The sequence below is a fragment of the Erigeron canadensis genome, chromosome 8 (assembly GCF_010389155.1).
Source record: "Erigeron canadensis isolate Cc75 chromosome 8, C_canadensis_v1, whole genome shotgun sequence".
Classification (NCBI taxonomy): Eukaryota; Viridiplantae; Streptophyta; class Magnoliopsida; order Asterales; family Asteraceae; genus Erigeron; species Erigeron canadensis.
Window position 1 is genome coordinate 5,062,510 of NC_057768.1, and position 16,032 is coordinate 5,078,541.

General features: G+C 35.4%; 1 protein-coding gene and 1 long non-coding RNA gene across 2 annotated transcripts; both read left to right on the forward strand.

Annotated features, from left to right (window-relative positions):
• The first annotated feature begins 2,488 nt into the window (after positions 1 to 2,488).
• LOC122610140 (salicylic acid-binding protein 2-like) lies at positions 2,489 to 5,072 on the forward strand. Its single transcript, XM_043783133.1, has 4 exons — positions 2,489 to 2,500; positions 2,664 to 2,784; positions 4,435 to 4,550; positions 4,652 to 5,072. Exons 1-4 carry the CDS (start codon positions 2,489 to 2,491, stop codon positions 4,931 to 4,933), a joined length of 531 nt encoding a protein of 176 aa, XP_043639068.1. The 3' UTR covers positions 4,934 to 5,072.
• Positions 5,073 to 13,630: 8,558 nt separating this feature from the next.
• Positions 13,631 to 14,475, forward strand: LOC122580606. Its single transcript, XR_006320831.1, has 2 exons — positions 13,631 to 13,901; positions 14,030 to 14,475. It is a non-coding gene; the product is annotated as an uncharacterized LOC122580606 (long non-coding RNA).
• The last annotated feature ends 1,557 nt before the right edge of the window (positions 14,476 to 16,032 follow it).

Consider the following 16,032-nt stretch of genomic DNA (forward strand, 5'->3'; position numbering starts at 1 on the left):
CAATGGGATCCCTTTTTAAGTATTGTTGCAATGGGGTCCCTATTTTGAGAATTTTTTGCAAAATTGGTCCCTTTTTAACAGGACCGTTAGGGATGTCGTCAATTCTTAAAAGAAGGGACCATCATTGTTAGTAAACTCAATAAGGACCTTCATTGCTAAAAAGAAAAAACCATAGAGACTAATCTTGCAATTAACAACTTGATATATTTTTTTATTCAATTCAAGAGATTGCAACATACAATTATTAGTGCGTGAGATTCTTAATTATACTTTTTAACTTTTCTATAAAAGAATGAAAATTAATAAATACTTAATTTAGATAAAACTATTAATATACTTTAGCTTTTCATGATTATTGATAATTAAACTATTAAAAACATATTTCTACAAAAATATTTTAAAATTTGTAAATGCTTCAATTGTTGATGATAATCAAAGGTAGAGATCCAGAGAGAAGGTTCTTAAGGAGAGAAAGGAAAGAAGGTCCGTTTTTTTTAACTATTTTTTTTCTATTCTTTTATTAATTAACTCAATCCATAAAAAAAATTTTAAAGACTAAAAAATTAAAAAAATATCTAACCCGAGTTAGTGAATTATACATGTAACGGTACGATACGGGCTTCGCTCTTAAGGGTATTAATAAGGAGTAGCTGGTAAGAGTGATAGGTCATAGAGGCTGATAGGTTATAGGGGGTGATCGGTGATCGTTGATCTACCTAACGGGCTTCGCCCTTAGTCATCATGGCTCTGTCATAAACTGAAAGGTTTCGCCTATAGTTTACGGGCTACGCCCTTTGATAAAAAAATTTTTAAATTTTTTCAAAATTTTTATATGAAATTAGTTAATTAAAGAAAAAATGAAAAGACTGAAAAAAAAAAAGTTCAATAAACAAGCTAAAAAAAGTATAAAAAAATGAACATTCCCTACCTTCTCTCCTTAAGGACCCTTATCATTTGATCTCTATCTGATAATCAAATCCACATAATAATTTATATTCACATCTTAAAATAACAAACTGTATTACTCGATATATAAAAAATATATTAAAAAGTTTGTTATGATCTAAATTAAAATAAACTTTAAATTTATTATTTAATATTTGTTAATCCACCAACTGCATAAATGTTTAATATGTTACACAGGGAACTAAAAAACCATATATGTTAATTATACTTTTTGAACATGTTTACTTTTTGGTAATATCAATAAATTTCAAACATACAACCTCTATTTTTGTAACTATAAATAATAATAAAAGTTTATATGTCAATTATTTTCAAAGTAAAAAGATTATACAAGGTACATATCGATTATTAAATTTTTTGAGTATACATAAGTTTACTAATTAGGGATTGGACTTACTAACAATTGTATGTTGCAATCTCTTGAGTTAAATCAAAAAAGATATCAAGTTGTAAATTGCAAGATCGGTTCCTATGGTTTTTTCATTTAAGCAATAGGGGTCCTTTCTGATTTTACTAGCAATGATGGTTCCTTCTGTTAAGACTTGACGACGTTAGCTAACAGTTCTGTTAGAAAGGGACAAATCTTGTAAAAAATTCTCAAAACAGGGACCCCCATTGCAACGATACTTAAAAAGGGACCCCATTGCTAAAGTGTGTAAACCACATGGACCAATTTTGGAATTAACTCATGAACAATTTACTACTCAATTATACAACGAATAATAAAATGAACAAAAGACACATTTATTTATCTTTTTCTATTCAATTAGCCCTGTTAACTTGTTAAGTACTAAAATATAAGTGGTAACTAAAAATAATACATTTGATTAAAATTAATTAAAAAATTTAAATATGTTTAAGAAAGAAAACAAAATATATGATAAAATCGAAGAAAGAGAAACAAAATGTAAAATCCATATCTCAATAATTGATCAATTAATTAAACACGTTAACAGCTTAAAGGTTGCAGTTCTAAATTTTGGCACATTGGCAAATTTTGATAAGTTAAACATCGAATAAGAATGCGCTACGTGGGCTGTTGGTTTTCTTGCCAAAATATCAATTTTCGAAAAATTAACCGGTTGCTGGATTTTATAAAATTGACCATTTTTATAAGAAAGTTATAAACTACTTGGGCTCAGAAATTTAGGGGTCAGGATTCAGATGTCCAAGACGTCATGGTTGCCAACCCAGAGGTTTACCCCGCCAAGATACGCGCCAGATCATCCAAGTCACATTTTTACGAACTTTTTGTATCATCATCGTATTGCCGACATAATACTACTTTTCCAGCCATATATTGCTTTAATGGAACAATAAACGGCAACACTACCACGGAAAAAAATTCCGGCAACGCTACCGCTACGTTAACACTACCAAGCTAATCACAAACATGAAATCAAAATATTAAAAAAATACATATACCTAAGCATAATCATAAGCAGTAGCAGTTACTCAAAAAGAGTTCGTCGGAAAACCGAAGCAACACTAACCAAATAACCTAATAAGGGGTTGCCAGAAAATGGAAGCAACAGTAACCAAAAGGGGTCACCGAAAAACATGCAACAACAATAACAATAACTAGAAACCCCAAAAAGGGGGTCACCGGAAAAGCAACAACAAGAATGAACAGAAACCCCAAAAAGGAGGTCCCCATAAAAGTGAACAACAATGACCGTCGTGCTTGTTGGCCATAGCCTAGGTGGTTTGAGCATAGCTCTTGCCATGGAAAAGTTCCCCGAAAAGGTCTCTGTTGCTATCTTCCTCACCGCCTTTATGCCGAATACCGCACACAAGCCTTCTTATGTTATAGAGCAGGTAATTCATTTTAATTAATTTCTTGGTAATATAATTTTCTCAAAATTAATTTTTTTTCATCTTTTATGACAGCTACATTACTTCCAAATACACTTATATATGTTTGTGCCCAAGATTAATATCTGGACTTATATCCCAAGAAATGGGTTAACCTATACATTGACTTCAAATTACTGATTAACTTGCTTTTCGATGTACGAGTGTACGTGTATTTGGTTTATTTTAATTAGCGCACATTGTTCATCTTTAGACCTCACAAAAAGATGATATTATTGGATGACCAAATTTTCATCGTAAGTAGTTGATTAAACATGTTAGAAAAGGGTATTAGCTAGGTAGTACTAAAACTTTCTTTTTACTGAAGATTAAAAGCTTGTCACGGTGAGTATAATTATTAACAGTGAATAGAATTAAAGCATTTATATATAGATGCATGACAGAGACTTTTGGCAACCACATGTAGGATTCAGGCCCCAAAATATACACACAAGACACTCACAAAATATATATGTATAATGAACTTTCAAAGAGAAGAAATTAATGAGAACTTTCTACTGAAAAACTTACTTTCTTCATAAAGGAGAATACATGCTTAAATAGGAAAATAAATTAACCAACTCCTAACTGACTAGATCGTGGCTAAGCATCTCCACATTTTTTGACTCCTAAAATCAAGGCACTACACTACATGCCAATGACTCATTCAAAACTATTAAACTTGCTGCCAAACATTTTAGCAATACACATATGACATGTGCATAATTGAACTTATACTAACGACACTAAATAACATAACAAAGACATTCTAATTAAACCTTAACAGCATACTAAATGACCCACGTATGTCAAAGATTATCCCAACACCACCGAGTACGAGTGTAGGGCTAAGTTTACTTGCCGTATTTATTGGGTAACAACTATATGTTGTTACAATATCCGATCCAATAATATTGAAGCCATACACAAATTTAAAATGGTCCCTACGCAAATATGATACATACAAATCAAGAAATTATAGGTTCAAGTTTTTTTTTTTCCATCAATGATATCCGTTGTTGGAGTGATTAGGCTTAGCACCCAGGTTTTACTAACGAGATGGAACTTCAATCTTTTGCTTAGCCTTTGTGATTAATTAAGGAGGTACCCGCCTGGTGGCAGCCTTGTCACATTTCGCCTTTCGCCATTGGGATACATGGGCAGGGTCGACCTATATTCGCTACACGTTCAAAATAAAAATAAGATTGTACCTACACAAAATGATAATTTTAGATTACTACATTACTTAGGAAACTCTAGTCAAACTCTTAATTAGTTTAAAAAAAGTTAAACTTGCTAAACCACCTAATCAAGACTAGTTTAGTTTTGTATTTACTTTTGTTAATAGGTACGTCTTGCGTGAGGTAAATTATGTTTTAAGATAGGTTAATTATCATACATCAGTTCTCAAAGTAAAAATTATTCATGTTATTGAAGTAGTGAAATGAAAACGAAGTTATCATGAATGAGGATTAGTGCATAGTAACTTACACTACCATGATGTATTTTGCTTATTCATTTATGAAAGTAATTTAGTTTATATAACCCTTTGTTTGTAAACTAATGTTACTTAAACTTGATATTATTTAAGCTTAGCGCAATTTCCCCCCGCAGAAGGTTGGTTAGATACTCAATTCTTGCCATACGAAGACGAAAACGTGCCTAATCAAACAATTCTTTTCGGTCCAAATATGTTGTCCTCAAAGCTCTATCAACTTTGTTCCATTGAGGTTAATCTTTTATCACTTAAATTATACTCTCCAAAATACTATTACTACTCTTATTACATATTGACTATATAGACACTAGTTTTATTGTATTCTACTTGTAGGATCTTGAATTAGGGAAAATATTGACCAGGCCTGGATCTTTATTTGTAAATGACTTACAAAATTCAAACGAATTCACGAAAGAAATATATGGTATTGTGAAGCGGGTGTTTGTCTTATGTGATGAAGATAAACTCATGAAAGATGATTTCCAAAAATGGATGATTGATAATAGTCCAGCGGTCGAGACTAAAGAGTTGAAAGGTGTGGACCATATGGCGATGTTATCTGACCCAAAACAGCTCAGTGTTTGCCTCCTTGACATAGCCCTTAGACTTGCTTAGAAATTCTTCATTATGTGGGTATAATGTTGTCATGTTGATGAAAATATATATCCGTTTGCATTTGTAATTTCAGTCATTATGTTTTTAGAATTTCGTCCATGGAGAACTGTAAATTTGAATTCATTGTGTCTCTTTCTTATTGTTATTGTTTTCAATCGTCTAAGAACATCTTTTGGTTTAAGCATATAGTTTCATGTTGTTAAGGCGAACAAAATTCTTTTGATGGTTTAGCTTATATAATACAATATTGGTTTAGTTTATACCCGCTGTAGACGCTAAAAACAAAAGGCGAACGAAAATTTTTAAATATCATAAATTCATAATATGAACATCAAAATACCATTTCACAATTCACATATCAAGATACAATTTGCCAATTGTATACTTCAAAACACAATAGGATCTAAATGCACAAGGTATGCTAGTTCCAAAAAAATATTAAAGTAGGCTTATATTCATACTTGGCTTGGCTTTGCATAAACTTGGTAAAAACTTTCATGTGATCATCCAAACTTCTCACTTGTAGTTCTCTTAATTTTTTCGTTCTTCCAATCTTTTCATCTAAAGTTCCCTTGCTTCTTCGCGCTCTTGCAACTCAGCCACCTTGGTCTTCAGTTCTTCCGCCTCCTTCTCGGCTATCTCAGCTCATTTCTTTGTCTTTTAAGCTTCTCTCTTTTGCCTTTTTACTTCTGCCGGTGGATTTGACAAGTCTAAAGAGACCTGTTACAAGTGTGCAAAGAAGGGCCACTATCAAAAAGAATGTCGATCAGCTCCTTTGAGCATTTCAAATGATGATGACTAGCTCCAACTTTAAGTCCAAATACTACAAGTTGAAAGCTCAAATTGCTATCACATCAGAACCCACTGAGAAGGGTTTTGTTGCTGAAGAAAAGGATTGGCCTGATTCAGATGAAACATCATGTGATGATGAAGTCACACAAATATTATGTCTCATGGCAACTACTGATGAAACTGCTGTAAACAAGGAATAAGTCTCAAATGGACAGTGGGTCTTTGTTACTCTTAAAAAGGTAACAAAACATTATGAATCTAGTGATGATAATAAATAAAGTGTGTTAGAATCAATAAACTGTGATCTACAGTTTGAACAAGTAACAACAGATCTTGTTAAGAAATTACAAGCTTAACAATCCACGGATTGCACAACATGTATTGTACTTAAACTAGACAAGAAGGTAAATAAGAAACTGAACAACAAGAACAATAACAAGTTCAAATGTAACAAATCTATGCAAGTATAATCATATGTATCATTGACTAAACGATGAATACATGGTTGATATTACAAACTTGACTTATTAGAATACAAATGAAAAATGTAAATTGCTAAGTCTAGACACACTAAAAACTTGAACAATTTCAATAAAAGTGACACACACTTTTTCAAGGTAACTAACACACCCTAATATGTTGCGGCTGTGTTGCCTTTTATAGAGGGGTATTAGGGCAACACAGCCTTACAACGATAGTGACTTGATGGTGGTTGTCGACATTCCATTGGCTCAATGTACTTGAAACCAGGAGCCTTTGTCTTCTTTATCAAAACGGGTATGAGAGAGAAACCCTTGTTTTGGTTCCAACTGTACCTTTGCCATTCAAGGTAAATTACAGTTGGTCGAACCACCATGTGACTTTTGTCTTCATCTAGTTTGAATTCTTCCCGCCATGACAAACATTTAGGCAACAGACAACCCACTGAAAAAAGTCACTGGACTCGCTGACGACACACCTCAGCGAGCAATTCTTATCAGCGAATCCAAGACTCAACAATCTCCCCCTATTCGCTGAGGAGACTTGCTTAGTAGGTAAGACTTTAGAAGAACACATGATAGATGAAAATATGTCTTTTATATCATTCAAATAATTTACATTCAAATACAACCTACATATTAAAGACACCAGAAGTGTATGCTGCTTCAATCTCAAAAGCTTCTTCTTATTTGGCAATCCTCAGCACCGGATCATTTCTTCTGATTGGCTTTATCAACTCTTCATCTATCTTGCTGATAACTAATCTGGCACTTATCATCTTTGCGAATCTCTTTCTGATGCTAATCAGAAAGCCAGTGGATGCCTTGTCAATCTCTGCTAGACGGAAGAAGAGTTGATCATTTTGGAAAATGAGAAAGAAGATGCCAGCAGGTGAATCAAGAACTCTCCTTTCTTCAAAGAAACTCCTGGGAGGAAGCCTGAGATTTAAGCCAGCATCACTGGGGATGACAGGAAGGTCAGCAGACAAGGGTTGATGAGCATGCTTTCTTTTCTGTACACGCTTGCCTGCTGAAGAAGAGACAGCTGCTGGGGAGCCAAAGATTGCCCTTAGCATGGGTAGGTCTGCCTTGAACTTGGTTTCAAACCTTAGTGCTTTTTCAAAATAATTCTTCAGCATCCCCTGAAGTTGTTCATAGCTGGCAGCCTTTTTATCTTTAATCAGCATATAGACTTCAAACCACTCTGAAGCCCCCAAGTTGGTCAGCTTTACATCTTCAAGTCTGGTTGGAGCACTTTGTCCTTCCCTTAGGAACTTCAAATTTGTTTTTATCCCCATAGCAGCTTTATGAGCTTCAATAGTAGTTATTCTTTCAGGCCTCTTCCTGTCCTCCATGATTTTTAACCACTTGGCCTTTTCATTTTCAAACTTATCTCTCTTTTCCTTCAGTTGTTGCTATACATCAGCATGCTTCTGCCTGTAGAGAGCTTCAGGCCCACTAGTGGTTAGCAACATTCTTTGTTCAGCATCCATCTGATCCTTCTCCAAGAGAGCCAGCTGGTTTATGTACTCCACATTTTTCTTTTCATTTTCCTGGTTGGCTTTGATTCTATCCAGCTCCTCCAGGGCCTCATCTTAGGTCTTTCCCTCAGCAGTTAAAGCAAGAATGTCAATCACCTAATGTTGATTGTCTGCTGGGGAAATGATGGAAATGTTTTCAACAGAGAGAGCCGAGGAAGAATGTCTCTTAAAGAAACCAGCGCCAGTAAGCTGCTTTCGACGTGCTTCAGTCATTTAAGTGATCTGGGCATTTCCAAGAAAGCGAGGATGGAAAATGTTGAGCACTTCCTTGGATCTGTCAGTGGCCATTTCTTAAGCTAGGTCAGCTTCCCATGCTGCTTTAATTGCTCGAGGACTTATCTGCTCCTCCTCATCACCAATTCTTTCAATCTGGGGAGCATTTGCCACAACTAACTGCTGCTTCCCCTCAACTTCAGCCTCTTTCTCTACATTACCACCAGTTGTCTCCCCCTCAATATCAGCGGGGATATCTTCAACAGGTTCAGTCATTTAAGTCTCCCCCTCAACACCAGCGGAGGGAACTTCACTTATATTCTCACTAACAGCCACCACTGCCATTTCATCATTTTTATTTTCGGTGGCCTCAGTGGAAATATCTTCATCTTTCTCATCAAGTACCTTGTCAGCAGAGGCTTCATAGATATCATTTACAGCCTTGTTAACTGCCTCAGTGACAAGGTCCAATATGGCAGCATCCACTTTCTCCCCCTTGGAGGTTGTATCATTAATAACTACCTCCACTGTTGTTGGTGGTGCTGCCTGCTGCTTAAGAAGTTAGGACAACATTTGTTTGATCTCCACAACGTCATTTTCCAACTTTGCGTGGCGCTTACGATCTTCCTCACTGAAGGATGCTTGATGAGGAGGAAGACTGGCCACTTGTGTCTCCAAGGCATTGATAGCCTTGGTGTTGCTCTCAACCTGGGAGATTAGAGGAGAAACCAGGTCAACAACCCTTTTTGCCTCAGCAGCAGCAGAGTCACTGCTACTGGATGCTTTCTTTGTTGAGTAGCGAACTGCATTCTCAATCCTGCACAGCGATCGAGTGAATCCGCTGATGGCATGCTGATCTCGTTTTATGACATTAGTGTAAGTGCTCAGCTTATCTTGATCAGCAGCCATCGAACTGAATTTTCTTTTATTGCCTCGATGCTGGCAGAGTTGTCATTTTTTTTCTTATACCAGCTTTCCAAAATCTTCACCAATCTGTCATCTTCATGACTTTTGATTTGAACAACGAGTGTGGCAGCCTTAGTGAGATCATTCAGCTGGTTCTCCACCCTTGCCAGCCTATCCGAAGAGTGGGTGGAAAAAGAGATACCCAAGTCTTTGGCAGTTTGAGGTTCAATAGGCGTGGCAACAAATGAGCAGCCAAGAACACTTAAGAAAGATGATGGCAAGCCAAGAGATAGCATGGTGTTCACTGGTTGCGTGGGTGGAGTCTGAGGTCTGGCAGAATGAGTCAGCACTTCAATTTCTTCATCATTTGCTGTTGCATTAACATCAGCAGCAGCCTCTTCAACATTGTCAAGAATAACTGTTGCATTTTCATCAGCAGCAGCCTCTTCTTCAACATCCACCTCCATATCACTTGCCTCAATTTCATCAGCCGGGTTGGAGGAATCCAGCTGGAACTCATCTGCCATAAAATCTCCTAACTTCAGATCACTCTCCTCATCATCAAATACAACATCAGCACCAACATCAAATCCTTCACTTTCTACTACATTTTCAACTTGTGCGACATCCTCAGCACATTCAGCTGTATATCCTTCACCAGCACCTTCACTTTCAAACACATCCTTCTTAGCCAGTTGTGCGACCTCATCAGCACCAGAACCCACATTGACAACATCAACAACTTCAACATCCACCTGCCTTCTTTCAAAAGAGAAATTTAAAGGGTTAGGGGAACCGGGTGCCTCAGCTTCAGTATGTTGTGTCATTGATGCATCATCGGCCGTAGAATTTGTTGTCTCTAGCATCACCTGAGATCTGGCTGCTGACAACGACTCAGAGGGTTAAGAAGAAGGGGGAAGTATTTGAGTGGTAGACTCGACTCGAGTGGGTTGGGATGACCCTTGTTCTACACCAACCTCTCCTACAGAAATTTGAGGTGGCTGCTGACGGTTACCCTTATTCTCGTCAGCAGTCTGTTGGGAAACTACTGATGGGTTGGCTGGGTTTCTGGTGTCCTTGGGCAGTGAGGACATCCTAACCTTGATTGTTTTGCCCTTTGGTACTCGCTGCTGCTGTTTTGGGACAGCATCAGGAGGTGAAGTGGAAGAAGATGTAACTTGTGCTTTCTTGGCTTTCTTGGGAGCTTTGGAGGCTGCTGGGGGGATTACCAGCACACCAGCTTTAGAGGGGTGAGGTTTATAGATTTCAGGGAATACAACGAGTAGTACCTGATTCATCGCTGGTGTGAGAGCAGCATATCTTGCTTCAAACTGCTCAGGATCACAAGCAGGAACTTTATATACATAATTTGCGATTCTTGGAGAAAGAATGAATTGAGCTCCATGAGGTATATACTTCTCATTGAGCTCCCTTTTAAAAATCAGAGAGAGGAATCGTTCAAAAGGCACAGATCTCGATCTGTTTCTTATTGTGACCTTTCCCTTCAGGTCTTCAAAAATGACACTGGCGAAGTCAATGAGACGACCATTAGCCAGTGCATATATTATTTGCATCTGGCCTGCAATGGCTTGATAAAAAGAGCCACTGTTCCCACTGAGACATTGAATATGTGTGCAAACAGCAACCTCCATACTCTAGGCAAATACTTCTTCTGTGGATTGCTGTGCACAGGTTGTACAGGATGAACATTTGTACCATACCAAAAATGGTCACCAGCTAATCCTTCCATACAGAGGTGGGAACTAAATCAACATACGGATGCTCTTCCGATTGCTTAGGAAGGCGAAAAGCATCTCTTAGTGAATCTACTGAGATGACAATAGTGTGCTCCCCTTTCATCACAGTACCTTTAATGGTACTGCTGGACACATCGTAATCACATGTCCACCAATATTCCCTCAAGAGATGAAGACACATCTCACGGGGATCTTTATAGATGGCTCTTTTAACTGGGCATCCATTTATGAAATCCAGCATGGAATAATAGCCCTTGACTTTAGATGGGACACCTTCCGATCCCAAATAGTTGGCTTTCACGACCAACTTGGAAGCTTGAAATGAAACCAATGGGGATGAAGGAATCCTTTCTGGGTCATATTCTTTAGAAGTGAGGTAGGAGGGAATATTTACTGGTATTTCAGGGTTTTCAATTTCTTGGGGTGAATGTTGTTGTTCAGGAATTTGTTCGGATTGTGAAGCCATTTGTATGATTTCAAGAAGATTAAAGATGAAGAATGATGAAGAATGTGAGTATGACTGTATGAGAGTTTGAATGAAGAATGGAAAAGATTTAGGAAATTTGAGAGATTTTGGGAAATATTGAGAGAAAATGAACGTAAAAGACAGAGAATGGAAGTGATTTGTATATATATGGCATGAATATGGGCCCTATGACTGCAAAAAGTTAACCGTCACATTTTTCTCTCTCCTACGTGATATATATATATATATACGTATTTATTTTAAAATACATTAAATAAAATTCATTTAGTACCAATGATAGTACAGAAAATCATTCTTTAATTGAGCAAATACGTTCAAATATATGTATGTGAGTAACGTATAAAAGAAGTTTGATGTGACAACTTGTACCAATAAGTAGAATATACTCGAGTGTTTACGGCGGTACAGTGTACAAGTTGCCCATTAGGGAGAATATTGAGGTAACCGTTTGAAAATTTTTTAATAAAATATTAATAGAAATACGTAGTGGAATACACTCAGATAATGAAAGGTATCCACTGAAGAGTCATTAGAAAAAGAAATTTGGCTACCAAGTTTTTAGTCAGCAACTAAAAGAATGAAAGAGGTGGTCGCTGACTAACTTTATACAATTTTTGGCAAATTGTCAGCCATCAACGGATTTTAGAAGTCTTTACTAGCAGCCGTTTGCTGCTGGACTAGATAGTGACTTTCAACACCCTATTACTTTTGTTTTGCTTTTTCCCAAAGTAACAGGGATAAACAAATTTTAGAAGTCTTTACCAGCAACCGTTTGCTACTGGACAAGATAGGGACTTTCAGCACCCTATTACTTTTGTTATGCTTTTTCCCAAAGCATCAGGGATAAACGGATTTTAGAAGTCTTTACCAGCAGCCGTTTGCTGCTGGACTAGATAGGGACTTTCAACACCCTATTACTTTTGTTATGCTTTTTTTCAAAGCATCAAGGATAAACGGATTTTAGAAGTCTTTACCAGCATCCGTTTGCTACTGGACTAGATAGGGACTTTCAGCACCCTATTACTTTATTGTTCAGCAAGTAAGACATACTTGAACTTGCTGAAGTGATCTTGACGAGGGTTAAGAGTTAACTTACAAAAGAGATGTAAGTTAAGTAGCAGAATCACCATTCAGCATTCCCAACTTGCTGACAAGACTTTTTGACAAAGCATACAAGTTGAATTCTTTTTTAAGAACCACCATGTGACTCTTGTCTTCATCTGGTTTGAATTCTTCCCGCCTTGACCAACAAGTTGGGCAGCATACAACCCGCTGAAGATAGTCATTGGACTCGCTGACGACATACGTCAGCGAGCAAGTTTTGTCAGCGAACGAAAGACTCAACACTTTATAAGTCAACCTTCAGTTTTTACTATACGTATTATGTTCCAATGGGCCATAAAAGAAAGAATTAAGAGAAGGCCAAAAAGCCCTTGTTTTAACTTATAGTCTACGCAGTATATATATTATGAAAAAAAGGGTTTCTGTTGCACATACGCATAAATAAAAAAACAAATTGAATCGTCTTTTGTTCTTTGACACACTTACGAGGAAAGAAGTAATAAACCACGATATACGTGTGGTCTCTTTAAGCCAAAGTCATTCAATCAAGTAAGAAAAGATTCAGGATCATTGTTTTTATTTAGTTATTTTATTTGTTTTTGGGAACTAATTATGCCTTATCTAATACTATATTATAAAGGATGACCCTTTTTTTTAAATTCTCAAAAGATGAATTTAAGTACCTATATTGCCCCTCTTTTTTATTCACTAATTTAAACATCTCTATCTAATATACTTATAATACTCTTAAATCTCAACTATTCATTTTTTCTCTCTTCTCAAATCTCAATCACTCATTTTTTTCTCTCTCCTCCATAAATCATTTTATTCCTCTAATTTATTCAAGATCTTTTATTTCAAAAACCTTATATCGATAAACTATAAAAATTGTATGGGTGTTCTTAAAATTTAATGCTCTTTCATTAGAGATGTCATTCGATATACCTTCAACGAATTTTCAAATTCGAGGGCGTACGGTTAAGACATTTGGCTATCACACTCTATGCCTTATCACCTCCTATTACCTTCACCCCACAATCTCACCGCTGCAACGCGTAGACACTATCTCTCGTTATATAATATGATTGAATATAAAAGTGTGTATCTTTATATGGTGATCGATGTCCAAAAAGTTTCAGATTTATTGTTTTGTATTGTTTTCATATTTCATTAAATCAAAGATTTATATATATATATATATATATATATATATATATATATATATATATATATATATGAAAAAGTTATTCTAAGAACTCAAAAAAGAAACTTTTATTAAATCTTATCCATACAATTGCACCAATCCACGGTGCACACATTTAGTGGCATGATTGTAAATAATGTGAAAAGAATTATGAACGAAATATGTGCTCAAGGGTAAAAAGGGCAACAAATATTTAGACTTTGTATTTCTATACGACTAATTAATAAAAGAAAATAAATCACAAAAACAAATTACCTTCTTTCTCTCACTTAATTTCCTCCAAGCAGTCAAGCACAGGTATTCTAATCAAATCCTCAAAATAAAATCCTAATCAAATCAATTAATCCAAATATGATCACGTTTGATCAACTAATAAAATTCAAAAAAAAAAAATCATTCATAATCAATTATAAATAGTTCGGTGACCATATGTGATTCCCTATTCCCTTTTGAAAAAAAAATTCAATTATTTCTTACTGAATAGGATGGCTAGGGTTCTTCATGCAAAATAGGAATGAAGGGCGGAGGTAAAAATTTTTTTAACTCTATCCATGTTTTTATTTTTGTCTAACTTAAGTGGTGCACTGATTTTACTCATTATCACGTGTGCCTAAACGTGTATAATCTAACTATAGAACTGAATTTGGCTGTGCAGGTGAGGAATCTGGTGGGAGGAAACGGCTATAACGTATAATAGGAGTAAGAAGACAAATAGTAACACCAAGAATAGGAAAGAAAAGGAAGTGTTGGAAAGGGGGGGAAGGAAAGGGGGACGGAGCTATAAGCCAAGTGGAATGACTTGTGGCCGAGTACAACGTAGTAGAAGGTGCATATGTATGTACGTACGAACAATCAAAAGGTGGGTGCATATGTATGTACGTTCGAACAATTAAAAGGATATACTGTTTTATGGAAGCCCTAGTGCTAGCGCTGGTATCTAAGTTAGCTTTTGGAACATTAGTTTCCAAGAACGTTCATACGGCACCAGTTGTAACTATACTGTTTCATGTTCAACTCTTTTGTTCTAATTGAAACGTTCATTTTTTTTTGTTAGTGAAGTATGTTGTTAAGATCGTTAATTATAGTCCAAAGTTCTCTTGAGTTGGTTTCCTTATTTATCCAAGTTGTACAATAGTGTATGGATAGATTGTTATACATTAATGGTACTATAGAAGCAATATGCTGGATGTGTTTTCCAGCCACTCGCTGGATGTTTGGTTGTTTAATGCAATGATGTTTTTTTCCCTTTTTAAGAAAAAGTTCATTTCACTGTGTTAGTCAAAAAAGATATCCAGATTTATTAGCCATTGCTATTTGCTATGTTTTGTTCATTCAACGTAATATCAAAACGATTGTATCAATCAAGCAAATCAAGCAATGATACTAGTATTTGGTCGGTGCTAGAAAAAAATAATGGCTATTTTAAAGCTTATTAGATCAACAAATTTTATGATTTTTAATTAAAAAATAAAAATTAATAATGATGGATTGAACCATATGTGAGATAGTGTATAATGATGAAAATAGAATCCTAAGGTGCGTTTTCTTGGAAGAAAGGCGATTAACAGTGCATTAAAAATGGAACGGTCAAAAGGATAAGAATGGAAGATGATTTTCTGTAATTTTGATTTTAAATAAATATTCAATTAATATATTACATTATTACTCTTAATTAAAAAAGTTTCTAAAGATTCTTGATATTTTAAAGGTTTTCAATATAACTTTTCAATATATATACATATATATTGTAATGTATTTTCTATTAATGGTGGCTGGCAAAAGGGAAGTCCAAACCTTTTATTAATGAGTTGTCTTGTATTTAGATAATATAGGAATGTAATTGTTTTGTGGTTTGTTCAGGTTAGTCACACGAGGGATAAAGGTCAAAAGATTTTTGGTTTATTAGTTCATAATCATAATAATATAATATAATATTTTGTTGGGTTATTTTTAGTGGTGTAATAAGATTTAGCATTTGGCCTTTTGTTAACTTGCAACTAGATTATTGTGTCTCGTTAGCCTAATTGTTCGTCGAACTTATTATAATTATTTTATTTATAGGTTGTTGGGAATACATAACAAGTTTGGTAAACTATTATTATCGTGGTTTTGTGAAGCTCGTAAAGATAAGATAACTTTTTTTGACACATGAGGGGCACAACAAAACATAGATTTGTTAATTATTCCCCAATTTATGTTGTTTAAAATATCTCATGCATATATTGGGTATGAGATATACGTTGGAGGTGATTGGGGTATTGATTATACATGCTTAGTAATTATGATCTCTATTGTGATATCATGGTTTAAAGTGGTTTGTGAATGTGATATTGTGGATATTTGTGGACTTGTACACATAGTACACTAGACATGATTTATGTTGTCATTTCATGTGCACATTAAGGGAACTAATGTGATAAAGTGGATTAAAGTAGACTAAGTGGATTAAAGTAGATAAAGTGGATTTGTGGACATTATTAGTGTAAAGTCTCGAGCACAAAAGTGGAAAAGAGTTAAGTTTAACCCATACTAGTCTAATTAGCTATAGTGTAAAGTGGATCACTCGGGAGTACTGTACATACTCTCGTGTGACACAACCTAAAGTGGTAGAGTATTTCAGGGTGGCGTGGTTGACCATTAGTGTGTAATGGATTACTT

Excerpts from the sequence above, each read along its gene's own strand:
- LOC122610140 (XM_043783133.1), top strand. Across the intron at positions 2,785-4,434 it reads CTTCTTATGTTATAGAGCAG|AAGGTTGGTTAGATACTCAA; the intron begins GTAATTCATTTT and ends TTCCCCCCGCAG. Across the intron at positions 4,551-4,651 it reads ATCAACTTTGTTCCATTGAG|GATCTTGAATTAGGGAAAAT; the intron begins GTTAATCTTTTA and ends TTCTACTTGTAG.